Genomic DNA, 18,048 nt, shown 5'->3' on the forward strand with positions numbered 1-18,048 from the left:
ACTGCACAGTCTGTTTTTACTCTTTTCCATTTTCATTGTGTGACATTTTTTTTCCTTTAAACTCTATTTCCCATTCTTTACTCCATTCATGTATCTCATTTAAATTTTCCTTCACCTTCTTCATTTCTTATTTTTCTAAGCAGTTTGGTGTCATCTGCAAACATACTCACACAACTCTTTACTTTTTTTCTGGAATATCATTCATGTATATTAAAAACATTATTGGAGCTAACACAGATCCCTGTGGCACTCCACACTCATTTCTCTGTTTGTCAAGTAATTTTTCATCCATTCTGTCATTTTTCTCCCTAATCCTCCTCTATGTTCTAGTTCCCACAGCAATCTTTTATGTGGAACTTTATCAAACTTTATTGTGTGTTTGTGTGTGTGTGTGTGTGTGTGTGTGTGATTCACCATGGCCTGATCACGTGCTGGACTCGTAATCGCCACCAGGTACCCTCCCGACATGAGCAAGTGCTCTTTATAATCGATCTATATATACTGCCAGGACCTCACACACCACACACCCCATCCCCCTTGCTCAAGGGGGAACAGTAACCACTCCTAGTCAACAGAAAGAATCCGGCCTGAGTGGACTTGAACTGCTACCCTGTCAGGCTGTGAAGCCTGGCAGTGCAGCGTTCTAACCAGCTGCACCACAGAGTGTGCGTAAATGGCAGAGGAGAGACAGCGAAGGGTTCTAGAGCTGTATAAATGAAATAAGATAATATTCAGTTTAAGATTATAAGATTTGGGTTGTAATAAAGATACAAAATAAATACTATACAGTTTACAGTTGTAAGCCAGTTGTCAGTGCCCCATAGCTTCAGGCAGCTGACAAGGTTCAGCAGCCGCTGGTGAACAATACCAAAATGAATATTCAATTCAAGATTGATATTCCTGTCACTCTGAACTCTCATATGTACCAAAGCTGAACTTGTGTAATATTTTCCAGAAGTTAAATACAATTAAAAGCAACCATCTCACTCATCAGTCAAGGCAGTTCCACACTGGTGGGACAGGGATGCAGCCCCCAAAAGTTTGTGTTGCTTTCACTGGGGCCATTCATAAAGGCTGCCAGGCATGTACCCCTTAAGAGACAGCTTTTGTTGTGAACAGTCACTTGTCATGAATTGAGAGTGTGCCCACAGCATGGCCAAGCATCCAGTGTGTAACTGCCTTTACACTTCAAAAATAAACAAACTAAAGCAATTATCACTTTTAAGGTTATTTTCTTTTAACTTTTCCTCTTATCTCTTTCCCTGTTGTCTTGAGGGCAGCATGACCTTCCTTCTTGATGTGCTGGAAGAGCTTGTTCTTGGAGGGGAAAATGTTGCCACACACCGTGCACAGCACCTCCTGCAAACAATGATGCCGCTGTTAGGCCAGACTCATCCTCACCAGCCCTCCTTCCCTCTCCCCGATGCACTCTAAACAGCCTTTCTTCATTTGCATTTTATCCTTCCTATGGCAAACTCTTTCAAGAGGAGACAATTCTGACCAAAACTGATAATCATTTGTATATCTTCAGTATAAATTTAAAAGACCACATGGCAGACTTTTTTTAATATTTTGTTGTCTTTTACTTGATCCTTTAGCATAAAGAAATCACCTGAGCTCCATCCCATACAGGTAGGTGAGCCCACAGAGCTGTAGCTTACCTTTGCCTCTGGCTCTGCTGCACTGCTCGCCTCCTTTGCACGTTTTCTGGCATCTTTAGCTTTTTTCCCTTTCAACTTTTGTTTTGCTTGAAGCCTCTCCTCCTCATCCTTGTCTTCTTCACCAAAAGACATTGGCTTTCCTACCCCTGAGTCCCCATTAAGTACTCTCTCTGCATCACTAGTCTGGTCCCCATCCTCCCCCCCACTGCTGGCACTCTGGTCAGCAGGATCAGGTCTGGCGCTGGCATCCACATCATCGGTTGAGTTGTTGGGAGGCTGGGCAGCGGTCTCTCCGTCACCATCCTCAGATGAAAAGCCACTAACTCCTAGACTAATTCCATCTTTTTGTTTCCTTTTGTTTCTTCTACCAGTGGAGTCTGTGGCCTGTGGTGGGGTTTCCTGTGATGATTTCTTCTTTTTTTTCTTTTTGGATGTCTTCTGAGTGGGTGCACCATTCTCCTGACCTGAGCACAGAGGATAACCAGTTTGCAACACATCCAACACAGAATATTTAGTTTTACATTCTTTATGAAGAGACAAACTCAATCTCTTTTTCTTTCATCATCCATGAAATATGAAGGCAGGGAGGAGGGCTTCCAACCTCCCTCACTCTTCTATTTTGTGATCTATTACATGTAAGAAAATATAAAGCAGGTATTTTAAGATCCTGTCTCACCAAAAATATGAAGATTATTATACACAACTGTACTTACTTTGTTGTTCAGCTTCCATGTCAGCAGTGCTCGAGTTAAAATACTCTCTGTCCTCTGCAGTCATGGTAGCTTTCAGGGCCTCCAAGTTCTCTTTATGCTTTTTTGATCGCTGGTGATTTTCCATGCTGAAAAACAAGAGGATTTTCACTGAATAAAATTTTAGGTGTCAAGGTATAGATGTCTGGAAGAAAGTAAACACAGCAGGGAGGGCCTTTTTATGTAAAGGAAAATATTTCTATCCTAAACTGTAATTTATGAGCAGTTTTATGAGTCTTATGTGCCTTCGTGGTGCAGTGGCTGGCATGCCTCACTGCAAATCCACAGGTTCAGGTTTGAATCCCTGCCCAGGCAGTCAGCGCACAGCTAACCCAACTGTTAATCCTTGTTTTGGAGCTGGTTGATAAATGGGTACCTGGGGAAACCTGGGGAAGGTAAACTGTGGTAACCTGGATGTCACACTGGCCCTGTGTCAAAGGGTAATGGGCTCTCACCCATTTGGAGACAGGGCCCTAATTCACAAAGGCTAAGTTCGTAGTTTTGGGCCCTTAGTGCGTAGTTTTGAGAACACTGAGATTCACAAAGCTTGCGCAGTAATAACTACCAACTAATCGATGACATCACGGGTTAGTGCGCGGATTTACAAAGCTTTACCGCGCTCTGTGTGACGCTAAATATGTTGTTAAATAACTACTGCCTCAGGGGTGTAGTAAACGCTAACAATATTATCATATTTACGTATATATGCTTATAAATCACGTTTTTCAACTTCAAATATAACTTTGCGAGTAGAGGAAGCCCATTTCTTTATAAAATGCTGAGATATACACCCTTTGAGAGGTATTTAATAAGAGTGGGCGGTATGGCAACACCGACACCCGGCCGGGGGATTGCCAGACCTCCCTCCTCCTTCATCTTTCTACCTCCTCATCCATTCATCCATCCATCTCTAGATTTGTCCCTCCATGGAGGGATCATGGACCTTTGTCGGGTGACAGCTAGCCCATGAGTTGGGCTGCAGATATGGCAAGACAGTCTTAATTTTCCCTTGTTCCTTCATTCCGTCCTTCATTCCTGTCTGCCTCGATATGTCCCATATTTCTCTTTGCTTTCTTCCTGCCTCAATCTCCTCCATATCTTCTTTTTCTTCATCTTAAGGGGGGCGACCAAGGGTATTTTTTTATGAATATATTTAAAATCAGAAAAATACGTTTTTTTCGCTCAGCATGGCCGGGATAACCAAAATTGCCATGTGGTGAGGTTTGTTTTTGTAAAATTAAAGCCCTTCACCCCTGGAAGCCATATTTAAATGGCCCACGCAATTGCGTCAAAGCCTGACTCGCGCGCCAACACACGCTATATCATTCTGTGCTTGTATGTACGTTAAATTTGCATAAGAATATTTTTGCTCCGTAAATTTTGTCATCTGTCATTCCTTTCGTCCCGGGTAGCAGGGAGGGTGTGAGTTGAGGAGAGGAGTGTGGTGGAGCCAGTCCCTACCCAGACAACAACGGGGAAGGGCACGCAACCTGTTCGTTTGTACTCCAGCCAAATAAAGGTCTTTAGAAATGACGTACAAACGCAAGTTGAGTAATAAGAGAGCCATCAACATGAAGAAGGCTTACTGAACAAGATGGAGCGACCAAGACCAGGAAGGGAGCAGTTTCGGAGCTTATGAAGCGAGTTGTGATCCTGCCACGCTCACCCGCCGCTCATCACCACCACCAGCTGATTCGCCACTCCCTACACCGAGTACCTCATCACGCCCTTCTCCACCACCACCTGCTTCATCACCACCTACTCCACCACCACCAGCTGCAGAATCATTGCCACATGAAACATCACTGCAGCTCCAACAACAAATTCTGCACAGAGGTGTTCAATTGAACCCTCCTCCTTCTGATACAAGCGAAACTTTCATCACCGTGTTGCTTTTCCAGCTACAGACACTCATCGCGAGACAGAAGTGCCCAGTACGGTCGTGCAGGAATACCTTGACCGTAACCTCTTCTACAATGAGGAAAGTGGTGCCTTCTGACACCCTCACCTGCGAGTGAGTAAAACTTTTTTTATAAAGGGGGACCAGACGTCTTAGCATTCTCCAGTAAGTCAACAAGGTATACACAATCATATGTGAAAATTTCATGCCAATCAGATAAATACAAATGGCAAGACATGGATAGAATGGAAAAAAATCTTTAGGAGCCAATATCTCTGAAAGTAGTTTTTTACGCTTCAAAAAATTTCACAAAATCAGGAAAAAGTCTGTCCGACTTTTGTTTGGTACCAACTAAAACTACAACTAAAGGGCAATTTTTTGTATTTATGAAATTTCAAAAATGTAAAAAGAAAACGGGACACAGAGTAGAGAAAATTGTAAGTGAAAAACAATTGCAATTTTTTTTGCTCGAAGACAAAACAACATATCACAATTTTATAAATACCAAATGTAGATATGTAAACAAAGTTTCTATGTTTTTTTTTTCACAGCGATTAACTGAAAATAAAAGTCTGTGAAACAAAAAAAAAAGAAAATTACACTTTATATATTATATGAAAAGAGAATGTGTTTCTTGAGCCAGCAGCTGGAGGGAGCTCCCTAGGATTGGCTGACGGTTCCGTAAACGTACTTGCGATTCGCTGCAAGGCCAATGATGTCATCAACCAATCAGCGGCCTCGCTGACTTAGCGTGCCTCTAACTACCATCTAAGGTTTGCTTCGTGAATCTGACGCTAACGTCAGTCGCTAAATCAATAGTGTGTAGTTATGTTAGTTCGTAGTTAGTGAGTATGTTTGTGAATTCCGCCCCCCCCCTCATGGACCACAGAATACATGCAACAGAGGTGGGAGGGAGGGGTGGTGAATGTTGCAAAACAGGTGTTTATGAAAAGGGAAAACAAGAAAATTTTACCAAAGCCACCCCCTTGAATGGCATTCCTAGAAGCAGGGCACCAGAGCTCTAATGAGTCAGCTGGGACAGAGTGCCCAGGCCAATGGGTGCCTCTGCTGTCCTGTCATTTACAATGGCAATGAGCACAAGCATTTGTTTCTTAGAGGAAATGATTTCTTGGTCAATCAGGGTTCAAGATAAACAATGGTCGTCAAGATAAGGAACCTTACGCTTTCTCTGTCTTGAAGGTCTTGTTGCAGGCCACACAGTACAGGTCATCCAGCAGCAGGTCCTCCTCGGCCTCCTGAGCCTCCATGGTCCCTTCGGCGCCCTCCTCAGCTTCCCCCTCCTCACTGAAGTCACTCTCCTCACTCTCTGTCGTGCCCCAATCACGAGCAAACTGTCCTTCCAGTAGCTGAGGAGAAATGTGAACATTGCTGTCAACACACTTCTTTGCGTGTCTTATTTGAGTGTTCAGAACATACTGAACAAGTGGACACACACAGCTTGAAGGACAACAAGTCATTACTGCTACACTTCTCTTTCTGTGCCACAAAGAATCATGAACCCTCTTATTATTGACAAATGATTTAATAATACTATTATCTATTAATTTGTTTCATTATTTAGGCAAAGTCACTCATTCCAGGGGCATTCAGTCCCCTTGCAGCATGTTGTGACCCCTCACCGCCCTGCCGCCCGGGACTAACCTTGAGCTGCTCCTCGTAGGCGGCAAGGTTTGCTCTCTCTTTGGCAACGTGTTCCTTCATGGACTTCTGCCGCTCCTCTCGCTGCCGCTGCTGGCAGGCCAGCTGCTTCTGGGCATTCTCCGCAATCTTGGCATTGATTTGTTTCTTGTAGGAAAAAAAGTGACTATTTTAGTATGAAAGTGCTCTGAAAGTCATTACCTTAAAGGAAGTTTGTGGAGAAGTGTTGTAAACTAAATGTGAAATGATTGCTTATTATCAGGAGAAAATATTAATCAGAGTTCCAATGCTGCCACACTCACGGGAACACTGCAGGATGGCGTCCACACTCACCTTGCGCTCCAGCCACCGCTTGTCTCTCTTGCGGACATAGGCCACAAGAGCTCTGACTTCCTCGTTGAACTCTCTCCGAGCTCTCTGACGAGCCTTGTTGTTATCCTTCTCGATTTTCTGAATAAAAATACACAATTAATAACCATGACTCCTCTAATGCTGGTTACTGCTGAAAAAATTATCAATGGGTTTCAGTAAGCATGGGAACAAAGCTGCAGTATAGTAGTCATAAAATTTATCCGGTACAATGAGTAAGAAAAGTCACGTAAAGACAAGACCTGCACTGCTCACCTTCTCCACCCAGCGGCCCATGCGCTGGGCCTCCCGGATGTCATACTCGTCAGCCCAGTGAAAGTCCATGGAGGAACAGTAACTTGACCAGTAGGCATAAAACCTGCCAACATCCTGAAAGAGATGCTCCATGTTACACAAAGCTTTGTACACTCATGAGCCTCGCCTGAGCTTTGGGTCCACTGTGCTAGCTTGTTACAGGGAGAACAAGAGTTTACAAACATTTCTTTATAAAGATTATATAGAAGAATGAACAAGGCAACTTAGATAGCCATTAGATATGTGTTGGTCATGTAGGTGAGGTATATTTTATAACTACTGTTTAACTGACAAGATTCTATTCCTATTTTTTAATAATGTAAATTGTTAGACAAAATTGTACAAGAGAATTAGGATGCTGAATGCATATTTATACTAGTCCTCAAATTACAGCATATGTGACTTACGACCACTCGCACTTATGAGCAGGCCAATAATATTAGTAATACTTGGTTAAATATTGAGCTGACAATTCAAATATCCCAGTGTTCCCACGCCACCCACCCCGGTACTGTCCTCACCCTTCCCATCTTGCTCAGCCAGGTCTGCTGATGCCCGTGAGCCTCATCTTTCTTCAGAGTTGAGACCCAACTTACCACAGTTCCCCTTACACAGGCAGGATAGTTCCCTCACTCTCACACTGGGTAACAGCTTCCAAGGAATGTTTGCCATCATTCATAACTCTTGGTATTCCCTCTCAGGTGTTGCTGGGTTCACGGATACTTGCCTCTAAGTCAGAGTCACTTTGTCCAAAGCTAGGGATGAATATTTCTTCCTCCTCATCATCCATGTACGGCATATCCATTGCTGCCAGCTTTTCAAACACTTGCCTGGTGAAAATAACAAAAGAAATTTTTAGATGGCATAAACTGAATATATATTATGTTAAGAAAATATCATATTAATCAATATTTATGTGATAACTGGCCAATACCACTACAGAGATTACTTTAAGCATCTATGGATTTCATAAAAAAAAAAAAGAAAACTAAATGCTACCTCTCCACTAAGTCTCAAAACAACAGCAGCCCACTAAAGTTTCCCCAGCACCTCCTGCTGCACCCTGCCACCTTGAGCCACACCACCAGGCTGACTTACACACACAGCAGGTGATCATACAAGTGATGGTCATGATGATGTAAGGCCATTCATATTGGAAATCAAATAAATTAGAGAGAATTCTTAAAACAAACACTACATCATGCAGCCATCACCTGTAGACAGTGTAGAATCCCTTCTCAGAATCATTGAAGCCAGAGTAACACTGGGATGAGAAGAACTTGAACAAGTCGAGAGTTTCCGGCTTTGAGTTTCCCCCGGACGCTGCAAAGAGAAGCATTAATGAGCAACACCTCATCAGGCAGAACAACATGGCTGTGTTATATTGACACAACAGATACTGGCAGGCGGGATTTATTGAGTTGTGTCCTGCCTCCAGGATAGAAATCTGGAGTGTGCTCAGGGAACAATACTTTTGAGGCATGCCCACAATCCATGAGCCTGGCTGTAGATAAATAAATGGGGCAACAACTAGTGCAACAGGGATGCTTGAAAATTAATGAGGAAATAAATGATGCTGAAGTGCATCCCTAAGTGGTACCAGCAACTATGTGATCAGATGTATGCAGTGTCAGTGGTAAGGAGAGCTGAACCCTCTCCACAATCCTCTCAGCCTCTATATTAACTTTTAAACAAATAAAAATATTACTTTCTCTTTGGCAAATCTTATCTCCCCCTTGTACCAGAGAAGTTTTCCCGAGTCTCCTCCCATAAGAAAAATCTTGGAGCCCCCTCTGGACAGAGGCAGTAGTTGCCCCACACACTCAGAGGTGTCAGGAGGAGACTCTTCCATGTGAGGCTCCCTCAACCACAGGAAGCTTGGGGACAACATGAGAAACAATGAATTACACGCACCAATGTGTTGGCTCAAGCCAAAGCATGTTAAATTTCGCCTTGTGAAACGGTAACAAAAAGTGGAAAATCTTTTGAGGCCCCATGCTGGGGTTGGCAAGCCAGAACTGTGACACCCACGCTGCTTCTAGCCTTGACTCCCTCTGGTTCGGGGCCTTGTGGAAGGGAAGGCTACACCGCCAGATTGGGTTCACTTGAATGAGCTGATGTGGGAACATTTACTGTATTTTTGTTCATAATTGGTAAAAGGCTGCCAAATATTTCAAACTAACTACTGCATTAAAATTTAATATTCCTGAAAATAAAGCAACTGTATACACTTATTATGATACAAATCATAAGAGCAGGCAAACAATACAACAACCACAAACTGCTCCATGAAGCCTATAAGACCAAGTGTTGTGAGGCAGGCAACAGGCCCTCAGCTGGACTGACCTTTTCCTCGCAGGATGCTCTCTCTATTGCGGTCATAAAAGGCTCTCTCCTGAGGGTCTGAGAGGGTGTCATACGCTGCCTGGATCAGCTGGAACTGAACCTTCGCTTCTTCCAACCTATCAGGGTTTTTATCTTGAAGGGAAAAATCAGAAAGCACATATTATTCCCAGCACAAAGTATTCATGTTAAAAGAAGCAGAGAATTCAACACTGGCTCTCACTGGTGCAAAAAAAATGGAAAAGCCGATTGAAAAGAAGCCGGAGAGAAATCCCGCTCACACCAACAAGCATAAACAAGGTAACTAAGGCGTCTAGTGCTCAAGGGGCGAACAAGCCACTTACCTAGTTTTGAGCTACAGGCCTTCAAAGTCAAGCATAGCAAAAACATAACGAAAAACACACATAGCAATATCATCATACAATAGAAAGTTTTCAGCTAGACAAATTCAATGGAATCAGTGTTTGTGTGAAATTATGTTAATTATAAAAAAAAACACAAAGGTGTTTTTTTTATTAACCCTTAAAGTATGAGTGGCGACATATATCTCTGGATGCTGTGCACGGGGAAAATTTAGGCATTTAAAAGAGGTGGAAATGGTGTCTTTCTTCTTTCCAATAATTGTATATTCATTTAGTATATATGGTGGTGTAATAAAACTTCTCTCCTAATAATAATAAAAAAGTTATGACAGCCGAAAATATTGCGCATTTTCTTGTGGCCGTGATGCGTCGCGTGGAAGCACCACTCTCTCTCTCTCTCTCTCTCTCTCTCTCTCTCTCTCTCTCTCTCTCTCTCTCTCTCTCTCTCTCTCTCTCTCTCTCTCTCTCTCTCTCTCTCTCTCTCTCTCTCTCTACCTACTTGCCCCTCCCTCCTCTGTCAATGTCACTACCATAGCAGTCATCAAAGTCACCGTCATTTTAATTCGCCCGCGCTCTACTTCCGCCCAGAGCAGAGGAACTGCTTGACGCGTCAGGAGACATGACAGATGTATTCCGAACAAAAGTGGAAAATGATCTGTGGCCTTCAGTAGGCTGTGCGCTAGAGATGAATGAGTGTGTGTACGGATGCCAGATGCCTCCACCATTCATCTGAGTCAAGAACTGGAGGTATATTTGAAACGTAGGGAGCATAGAGTGTGATGATTATATGTATGATCCCCGTACGGGTGGGGCGTGTGGTAGTGCACTTATATATACGATCGCCGTAATCTAAGGGTTAATGCATGTTTATTATCTGATTTAATCCAAACTTGGAAAATGAAAAGAACATGATGTAACTAACAGTCAGTTTAAATTTAAAAACAAAATTTCCATACTGAGGTGTTTTATGAGTGTTTTACTAAGGCTCTTTGCCCTTAGAGCCCTGATACAGCCGACTTCATATACTCTGCAGACAGGCAAAAACACGCTACTCTCACCACCCTTCTACTGGGACATAGAGACCGATTTCCCATTTTCACGTGCTTCCATCTACCGAACATCGTCAAAACCTCAAAATCCGCCATGTTGGCGTGTTCGCCGCTCGAGCTCTAGACGCCTCAATTTTTTGATAAGTTTGTCGACTACAACATTTATAGCATGATGTAGATGCAACTATGGAACATGGAAAGGTCTGCTTACACTCAATAAACTGACAGCTTGGCCACACACACACCACTCACTGCCCACACAGCCAAGAGATTATGTACAGCCTGAGAGAGGAGGGAGGAGAAAGAGAGAGAGAGAAAGGCTTTCCACCCAGACTCCAACTCCTCCCCCTCCCCTTTTCTGCAGTACTGTGGTGGGCAAATCAAACCCAGCCACACCACATGTATCATAAAAGAGTCAGAGTCAGAGATATTTTTGCCAACTCCAACTCCAGCTAGAGGTAGGCAACTCCGACTCCACACCCCTGAGGCTAACATAATTGAACTCAAATCCTGTATAGAACAACAGGTAAATACACCTTATGCTGTAAACTCCATGGTCTAGATGAGACACACGAGTCTCTTGCCGTAAATTCCACGGCCCGGATAGACAACAAGATGGCCATGCTATAAAGCGGGCGAGAAAATACTACAACAAGGCGAAGGTCTGTGTCTGTCCACAAGTTGACCGAGACATGTGAGTTGTGGACGAGAGGTAAGCAAACTTCTTTTTCCCTTTTTTAACATCTTTAACGGCTTATTTAAGGGCTACCATTGTCCAAAAAGATGCTCAGCCCAGGCAACAATAGTCTCAGCCTGCGTGCCACCCCCTGCCCTCTTCCATCCACAGAAACACTCGCCACATGTCACCTCGCCCCAGCTGGCCTTTCATCTCATCTTGCCTCAGCTGTAAACTGTGATGCCAGGCTCTTGAGTGTTGTGGTTTATGAATGCATACTCCATTCACTGGTCTTCTATCACTATTACAGTAGAAGAATTGATATCTACTATTAACCCCTTGACTGTGGATTTCCTACAAGAAGACATCACTAAGCTACAGGAATGGAACAAAAAGTGGCTGCTACAGTTCAATGAATAGAAATGTAAATGTCCTGCACCTTGTGAGGGGAAATCTAGCATACCAATACCACATGGGAAACACTACACTATCTACCACAGAGGCAGAGAAAGACCTGGGTCTATATGTTACCAGGCTACCAGTGAAGGTGAAATCCATGCCAATCGAAGTGGACGGATTAATGCTCTCAAAATTCAGTAATATTTTATTACTCCATGGTGAGGTGGTTATCACGCCTAGCTACAAATCCTGGTCTGGACAATCAGCATGCAGCCAATCCAGCTGTTCATTTTCCCTTTCAAGCAGGTCAATAAATGGGTATGTACCTGGGGACACCTGGGGAAGGTAAACTATGGCAATCCAGATGTTGCACTGACCCAATGGTTCTCACCCACCACTAGCTCAAGGGTCAATGAGGTGGAGATGCACAGCTATAGTGTATGCCCCAAGCTTACCATTATATTTTATTACTATTATTACTAGCCTGTGTCTAGTGAGGGACACATGTAATGGCCTCACCTGGGTGCCACTGCAGAGCCATCTTGTAGTAGGCCTTCTTGAGCTCTGAGTCTGTGGCACTCTGGGCCACTGCCAGCACCTCATAGTGGCACTTCATGCTGTACGCCTTCCTTTCCTGAGTTACTCACTCTGAAAAAACATCTACAATCAAAATATTGCTTCTTTTTTCTTCTTCTTCAACTACTAATTTTACTGCGACTACAATTGACAATAGTAATTGCATAAACAAATAAGAATAATATGTAGAGAAATACTGGTAATAATAAAAAATAAATGCGTTCATGAATAATAATAATAATAAGTATAATAATAATAATAACAACAATCCAGCCAGGGCTCAAACTACTGGGTTGACTCAGCTCGCCTTAGCATGTCCATAATAATAATAATAATAATAATAATAATAATGATAATAACAATAATAACAACAACAATAACCAATCACTCACTCAATGGGGGCATACGCCAGGGGGCACATCACCTCACCCACCCTACAGCACAAGCTCAGGGGTCTCTCTAGGCAAGCCTCCATGCAGGCCCCCTTCCCATCCCTCGCACCTCCTGGCAGGATCTTTCAGCTCACTCAAGTTATGAACTTTATGGGCGTCCCCTTGGCCTCCTCCACTCAGGGAAGTTTCTTACAGAAACAACACAGTGAGTAGGCCTGTCTTTTGGTCAGCATGCCACGTGCCCGTACAGCCAGAGTTAGCACTGTAGGACTATACGGGTAATATGTATTGAATCAGTCTCACGGAGTAGCCACCAGTTTGACGCAGTCTTTCCAGAGATATTACACTGTTCTGGGACACCAACTACAGATAGTCCTCAAGTTACGACATATGCAACTTATGACCAGGCCAACAATAGTCAAACCTTAACATCCACAGGGGTTAGGTAACAGACACACCTGCAGATGCGGAGTATCCACAGATATCTGCTAAGAGATAGTTATATACTTACAGCAACCACTAGCATGGTTACTGAAGGCATGAAGGTGGGTGTGGTGGCACTGAGATGTGCAATTAGCCAGTGGAGCCCTGATTGGCCACAAAAGTGCTCAAGAAAACCCGCAGATACCCAAATCTTTAACTTGATAATATCCACGGGCTACCCCACTGATATTCAAATCAGTGGAAGTTAAGGTTTGACTGTACAGCAATACCTGGTTAAATAATGAGTTAACATTTCAAACATCCCACCGAGGGTAGAGAAGACACAGAACAGAACAGCAATGAAACCTAACAGATAATAAGCTGTTTGAATTTAATCAAGAGTAACCTATCGCTGCCATGGAGAGTAACCTATCGCTGCAAATGACATATCACCACTTATGGAGTTGGTTAGCTGTGCCGTGCCCAGGCTCAGGTACTGCCCCACTACTAAGAGTTAATGGCTCACGTCCTCAGCATGTTCCTCTGCCCTTAGAGTCAGCTTGCCGATGCAGTCTAGGGATCCACGTACTGTGGCTGCAACCCACAGAGACTCTCACACCACAGAAAGTTTTTTAGACTCAGGAATGTTGAACCAAAGGCTAGATCACTTCCAACAACAAATAAACAAAATCTGAAACATTTTGTTCAACAACAGCCCCAGCAACCTCACATCCCACAGCAACAGCCAGTAGCACCACAGCAACTTCCCCAACAACAACACCCAACACACCACCACCCGGCTCAACACCAGGTGCAAAGCCCAACCCCTTGGTACCCAGGACTGCATCAAATGTAACACACACTCAACAACCCCTAAAAAAGTTCCTCCTGTGTAACATTCAAGGCCTTTACACATTAATGAGCCAGAGTAAAGTACCTTACCTGGCAGACATGGCAAAAGTACAAAACTATGCATACATGGCCTTAACAGAGGCACACCTAAGCGAGGGGGCAAACACAACGGAGGTGGACATCAGCAATTACTCACTGTTCAGGGCAGACAGAAAGACCCGAAGCCATGGCAGTGTTGCACTTTATGTGAAGAACAATATAGCCGCCAGAGCAAGGGCAATTATGTGTGAGTCAAACAGTGAAGTGGAAAATCTAGCCACTCACCTCTTGGTCATAATGTATTGTCCCCAAAAAGCTAACACTGCAGGATTCACAACCCTGCTAAGGAACCTCAGTGAGAAAATACAAGAAGATACTGAGGGGTCTTGTAAAATTATTATAATGGGAGACTTCAACTTCCCAAAACTGCAATGGCCTTCAAAAAGACACAGGTGGGGTGACAGAGGATCAACACCAGGCCAGATCTCTGTTAGACCTCATGGATGACCTGTTCCTGGAGCAAATATTTCTTCAGCCAACATGAGGAAACAATACTCTTGATCTGGTCATGGTTAATAACCCAAACAGGATCCACAGTCACAAAGACAATCTTCTCTGACCATAACCTAGTTGAGGTCACAACAACTACAATTGGCCAAAGCAGCACAGAAAATGGAGGCTAGCGCAGCCTTAGGAGCCTCAACTTTTTCAGTGACCATGTCGATTGGATACCAATGAAGAGGGAGCTCTCCGAAGTGAGGTGGGAGAACTATCTGCCAAGAACCAGCACTGCTATGGAGATGCTAAACTGCATCCTGGACAGCTTGGAGAAAATAAGCTGGAAGCATGTCCCCCTGAAAAAAGGCCTGAAGAAAAACTAAATACCCAGACAGAAAAATCCTTATAAGGAAAAGAAGTATAATTCTCCTTCACCATATCGCAGTTCACTTATTGCAGATTTAAAAATTGTATCGTATCACGGATTTTTCGCTATATCGGGGGATTTTGCAGTTTATAGTTATTTTTATATATTTATTATTTCAAATATTTTTGCGGGAAAATAAGCATTTTCTAGCCTAAAAAATTAAAACAATATAAATCAACGTAAGTTGGAACACACCTAAATAAGACTTAGTCACCACCCCGTGATGGTTGTGGCGAGTAACATGTTGCTATAAGTAACTGTGTTTTCAATATGTGAAGCTTTATCTGCATTCTGATAACACTATCGTGTTCACAAGAGATTTTCCTATATAATGTAATAATATATTTCTGCAGACAATGAATAACTGTTGAAAACAGCGAGCAAAAGTAAAACATGTTATAAACATCTTTTTAACATCTTCACAGTTCAGCTCATCGTAATACCATTTTCTTTTTTGTTTTGTTGAGTTTTAACGATATCAAGCGGCTGGAACAGGCACAAAGGGTCTTCACCAGGAAGCGGAACTCAATGAAAAATCTGAGTTACTGGGACAGGCTCAGGACTCTACAACTCTACTACCTCCAAAGATGAAGAGAGAGATACTACATAATTTACACTTTGGAAATCCTGGAGAAGCAAGTGCCAAACCCATCGCTGCAAACTGAAGGAGGGATTACAGGCCAGACTCACCCCCCTTTGAAGCAGTCAGTAAACGTCTCAGGGCCGCTTTCACAGTCTTTTTGTTTGATTTGATCGTTACAAATAATGGCAGCGATCACCACTATAAAATTTCCACTTAAAACTGGCCGATGGGGTAGTGGCAGCTGCGGGGTTAGCCAAGCCCCGCACCTTACCACACTCTCAACACCTCTCGCTTCCTCTGTAGCCGCCACTACCCCATAGGCTAGTTTCACGTGGAAAACTATAGCGTCAATCAGTGCCATTGGTAACGATCAAAACAAACAAAACGACTGTGAAAGCGGCCCTTAGGTCCACACATGCCGCCAGTTTTACCAACGAGGGACCAAGACTATTCAATTGCCTGCCGAGGGGCATCAGGGACACTATTAACTGCAGCACGGAGACCGTCAAGAGAAAATTGGACCTGTTTCTGCAGGGGATCCCTGATGAGCCTCCTGTCCTACACACGACTACTCCAAGGGGGGCAGGGAGTAACTCCCTCCCTGACCGGCTGAGCCACATTAGGAGTGGAGCACAGTGTAGGGGCGGTGCACTCCCAAGTCGACCGTGGTGAACATCACCTGAACTACTTGTGTCCGTCCACCAGATGACCGAGACATGTGGGCAGTGGACGAGGTAAACAAACTTCTTTTTCTCTTATTTAACACCTTTAGCGGCTTATCTAAATACTACCAACGTCCACAAAGGTGCACTAGTCTTGCACGCATCTGCTGCAGGCTGGATCAATTGTTTTACACCTGGAAATAACGTAAAATACCTTGAATACCGAGGAAGAATGCTACTGCAGTCGGGCAGACGACCTTGATCTTGATGTCACAGGTGGCTTGAGATTTCTCCACAGCCATATCTTCTTTTTTTAATATGGGGGATATTAATAAGGTTCTGATGGCAAGAGAACCAGGTAGGACACGTAGCAATGAGTATAGAATGGATAAATTCAGACAGGACATAGGCAAAAAGCTGGTTCACTAACAGTGGTGGATGAGCGGATCAGGCCTGGCAGTCATGTGGTGAATGAGTGCCAATAAAAACAGATCAGGCCTGGCAGTCATGTGGTGAGTGAGTGCCAATAATAACAGGGTGGTGGATGAGTGGATCAGGCCTGGCAGTCATGTGGTGCAGTGTGTGGCACGGTTAACTTAGTATGCATAGTACAATAGGTTAGTTTTAATGAGGTCCGCTTCACTGCCTTGGAAGGGGAACACAGGGCTCGCACCTCCCGAAGACAGGAACTCTTTCCTTCTCTCTTTCCTTTCTCCTCCTCTTTCCCTCCTCTTCCTCTCTTTCCTTTCTCCTCCTCTTAATCCTCTTCCTCTTCATTCCTCCTCTTCTTCCTCTCTCCTTTCTCTTTTCCTCCCCTTACTTGTCTTTCCCTCTTCCTCTCCTTCCTTTCCAATCATCTTTCCTCCTCCTCTCACATGTCCCCCCCCCCCCCCCTTCTGGCACCCCCTTAAGAGGTGGTGGTGATGGAAACAAGCTATCGTCCCTGCACTAACTATGTGATTGCTGAGTCTATTCCATTCCCCCACCACCCTATTACTAAACCAATGCTTGCATATATCTCTCCTAAATCTATACTTTTCTAATTTAAATCCATTACTGCGTGTTCTATCCTGCTGGCTAATTCTCAATACTTTACTTATATCGCCTTTGTTGTAACCCTTGACCCATTTGAATACTTTATCAGATCTCTTCGCACTCTTCGTCTCTCTAGTGAATGTAAGTTTAGAAGTTTCAGCCTATTTTGATATGGGAGGTTCCTCATCCCCTGAATCATCTTGGTCATCCTCCTCTGAACTGATTCAAGCAAGTTGATGTCCATTCTGTAGTGTGGGCACCAAAACTGGACAGCATAATCTAAGTGTGGCCTAAGTAACGCTAAATAGAGTCTGAGGATGACCTCTGCACTCCTGTTGGTTACCGTCCTGTTAATAAAGCCCAATACCCTGACATAAGGCAAGAATTATGAAACAGAAATGATGAACTGTGAGGTAAAGACAGAACACAGAGATAAGAGACAGAACTAGACATCAGGCAAGAATTATGAGATACAGAGAAATGATGAACTGTGAGGTAAAGACAGAACTAGACATAAGGCAAGAATTATGAGATACAGAGAAATGATGAACTGTGAGGTAAAGACAGAACACACAGAGATAAGAGACAGAACTAGACATAAGGCAAGAATTATGAGATAGAGAGAAATGATGAACTGTGAGGTAAAGACAGAACACAGAGATAAGAGACAAAACTAGACATAAGGCAAGAATTATGAGATACAGAGAAATGATGAACTGTGAGGTAAAGACAGAACACACAGAGATAAGAGACAGAACTAGACATAAGGCAAGAATTATGAGATACAGAGAAATGATGAACTGTGAGGTAAAGACAGAACACATAGAAATAAGACAGAATTAGACATAAGGCAAGAATTATGAGATACAGAGAAATGATGAACTGTGAGGTAAAGACAGAACACACAGAGATGAGAGAGACAGAAGTATTATAAAGCAGAGTGGGAGAAAGAATTTATATTAGAGTTGGCTGACGATTAGAAATGGATCTTGGTATGTACAGAAAATTGTGCACAAGTGTGTGAGTGCCACTATGAGGAACAACTGGCTGGGATGATTTAGAGAGAGCAATTGAGGATTAATTAAAAAGATGAGAGGGTA

The 18,048-nt window shown here is 43.4% G+C and overlaps 1 protein-coding gene across 3 annotated transcripts; it reads right to left on the reverse strand.

Annotated features, from left to right (window-relative positions):
• Positions 1-730: 730 nt before the first annotated feature.
• Positions 731-16,266, reverse strand: LOC127003865 (dnaJ homolog subfamily C member 21-like). 3 transcript variants are annotated; one of them, XM_050870962.1, is made up of 12 exons: positions 16,128-16,266; positions 11,981-12,109; positions 8,979-9,110; positions 7,847-7,955; positions 7,360-7,462; positions 6,594-6,707; positions 6,303-6,419; positions 5,973-6,116; positions 5,493-5,677; positions 2,375-2,499; positions 1,662-2,125; positions 731-1,359 (listed from the first exon to the last, which is right to left on the reverse strand). In XM_050870962.1, the coding sequence occupies exons 2-12, from the start codon at positions 12,075-12,077 to the stop codon at positions 1,228-1,230; spliced, it is 1,722 nt and encodes a 573-aa protein (XP_050726919.1). In that variant the 5' UTR covers positions 12,078-12,109; positions 16,128-16,266; the 3' UTR covers positions 731-1,227. The 3 variants fall into 3 exon arrangements, with proteins under 3 accessions (XP_050726919.1, XP_050726921.1, XP_050726920.1); XM_050870964.1 differs by lacking the exon at positions 16,128-16,266 and adding an exon at positions 15,931-15,952; XM_050870963.1 differs by lacking the exon at positions 16,128-16,266 and adding an exon at positions 15,774-15,919.
• Between the last annotated feature and the right edge of the window lie 1,782 nt (positions 16,267-18,048).

The sequence above is a fragment of the Eriocheir sinensis genome, chromosome 26 (genome assembly GCF_024679095.1).
Source record: "Eriocheir sinensis breed Jianghai 21 chromosome 26, ASM2467909v1, whole genome shotgun sequence".
Lineage (NCBI taxonomy): Eukaryota > Metazoa > Arthropoda > Malacostraca > Decapoda > Varunidae > Eriocheir > Eriocheir sinensis.

Bases quoted from the DNA above. Each gene is read 5' to 3' on its own strand.
- LOC127003865 (XM_050870962.1), bottom strand. From the start codon at position 12,077: ATGAAGTGCCACTATGAGGTGCTGGCAGTGGCCCAGAGTGCCACAGAC. The intron at 6,117-6,302 runs GTGAGTGTGGAC...TTTTCCTACAAG, and splicing joins AGCGGTGGCTGGAGCGCAAG to AAACAAATCAATGCCAAGAT. The intron at 1,360-1,661 runs GTAAGCTACAGC...CATTGTTTGCAG, and splicing joins CAGCAGAGCCAGAGGCAAAG to GAGGTGCTGTGCACGGTGTG.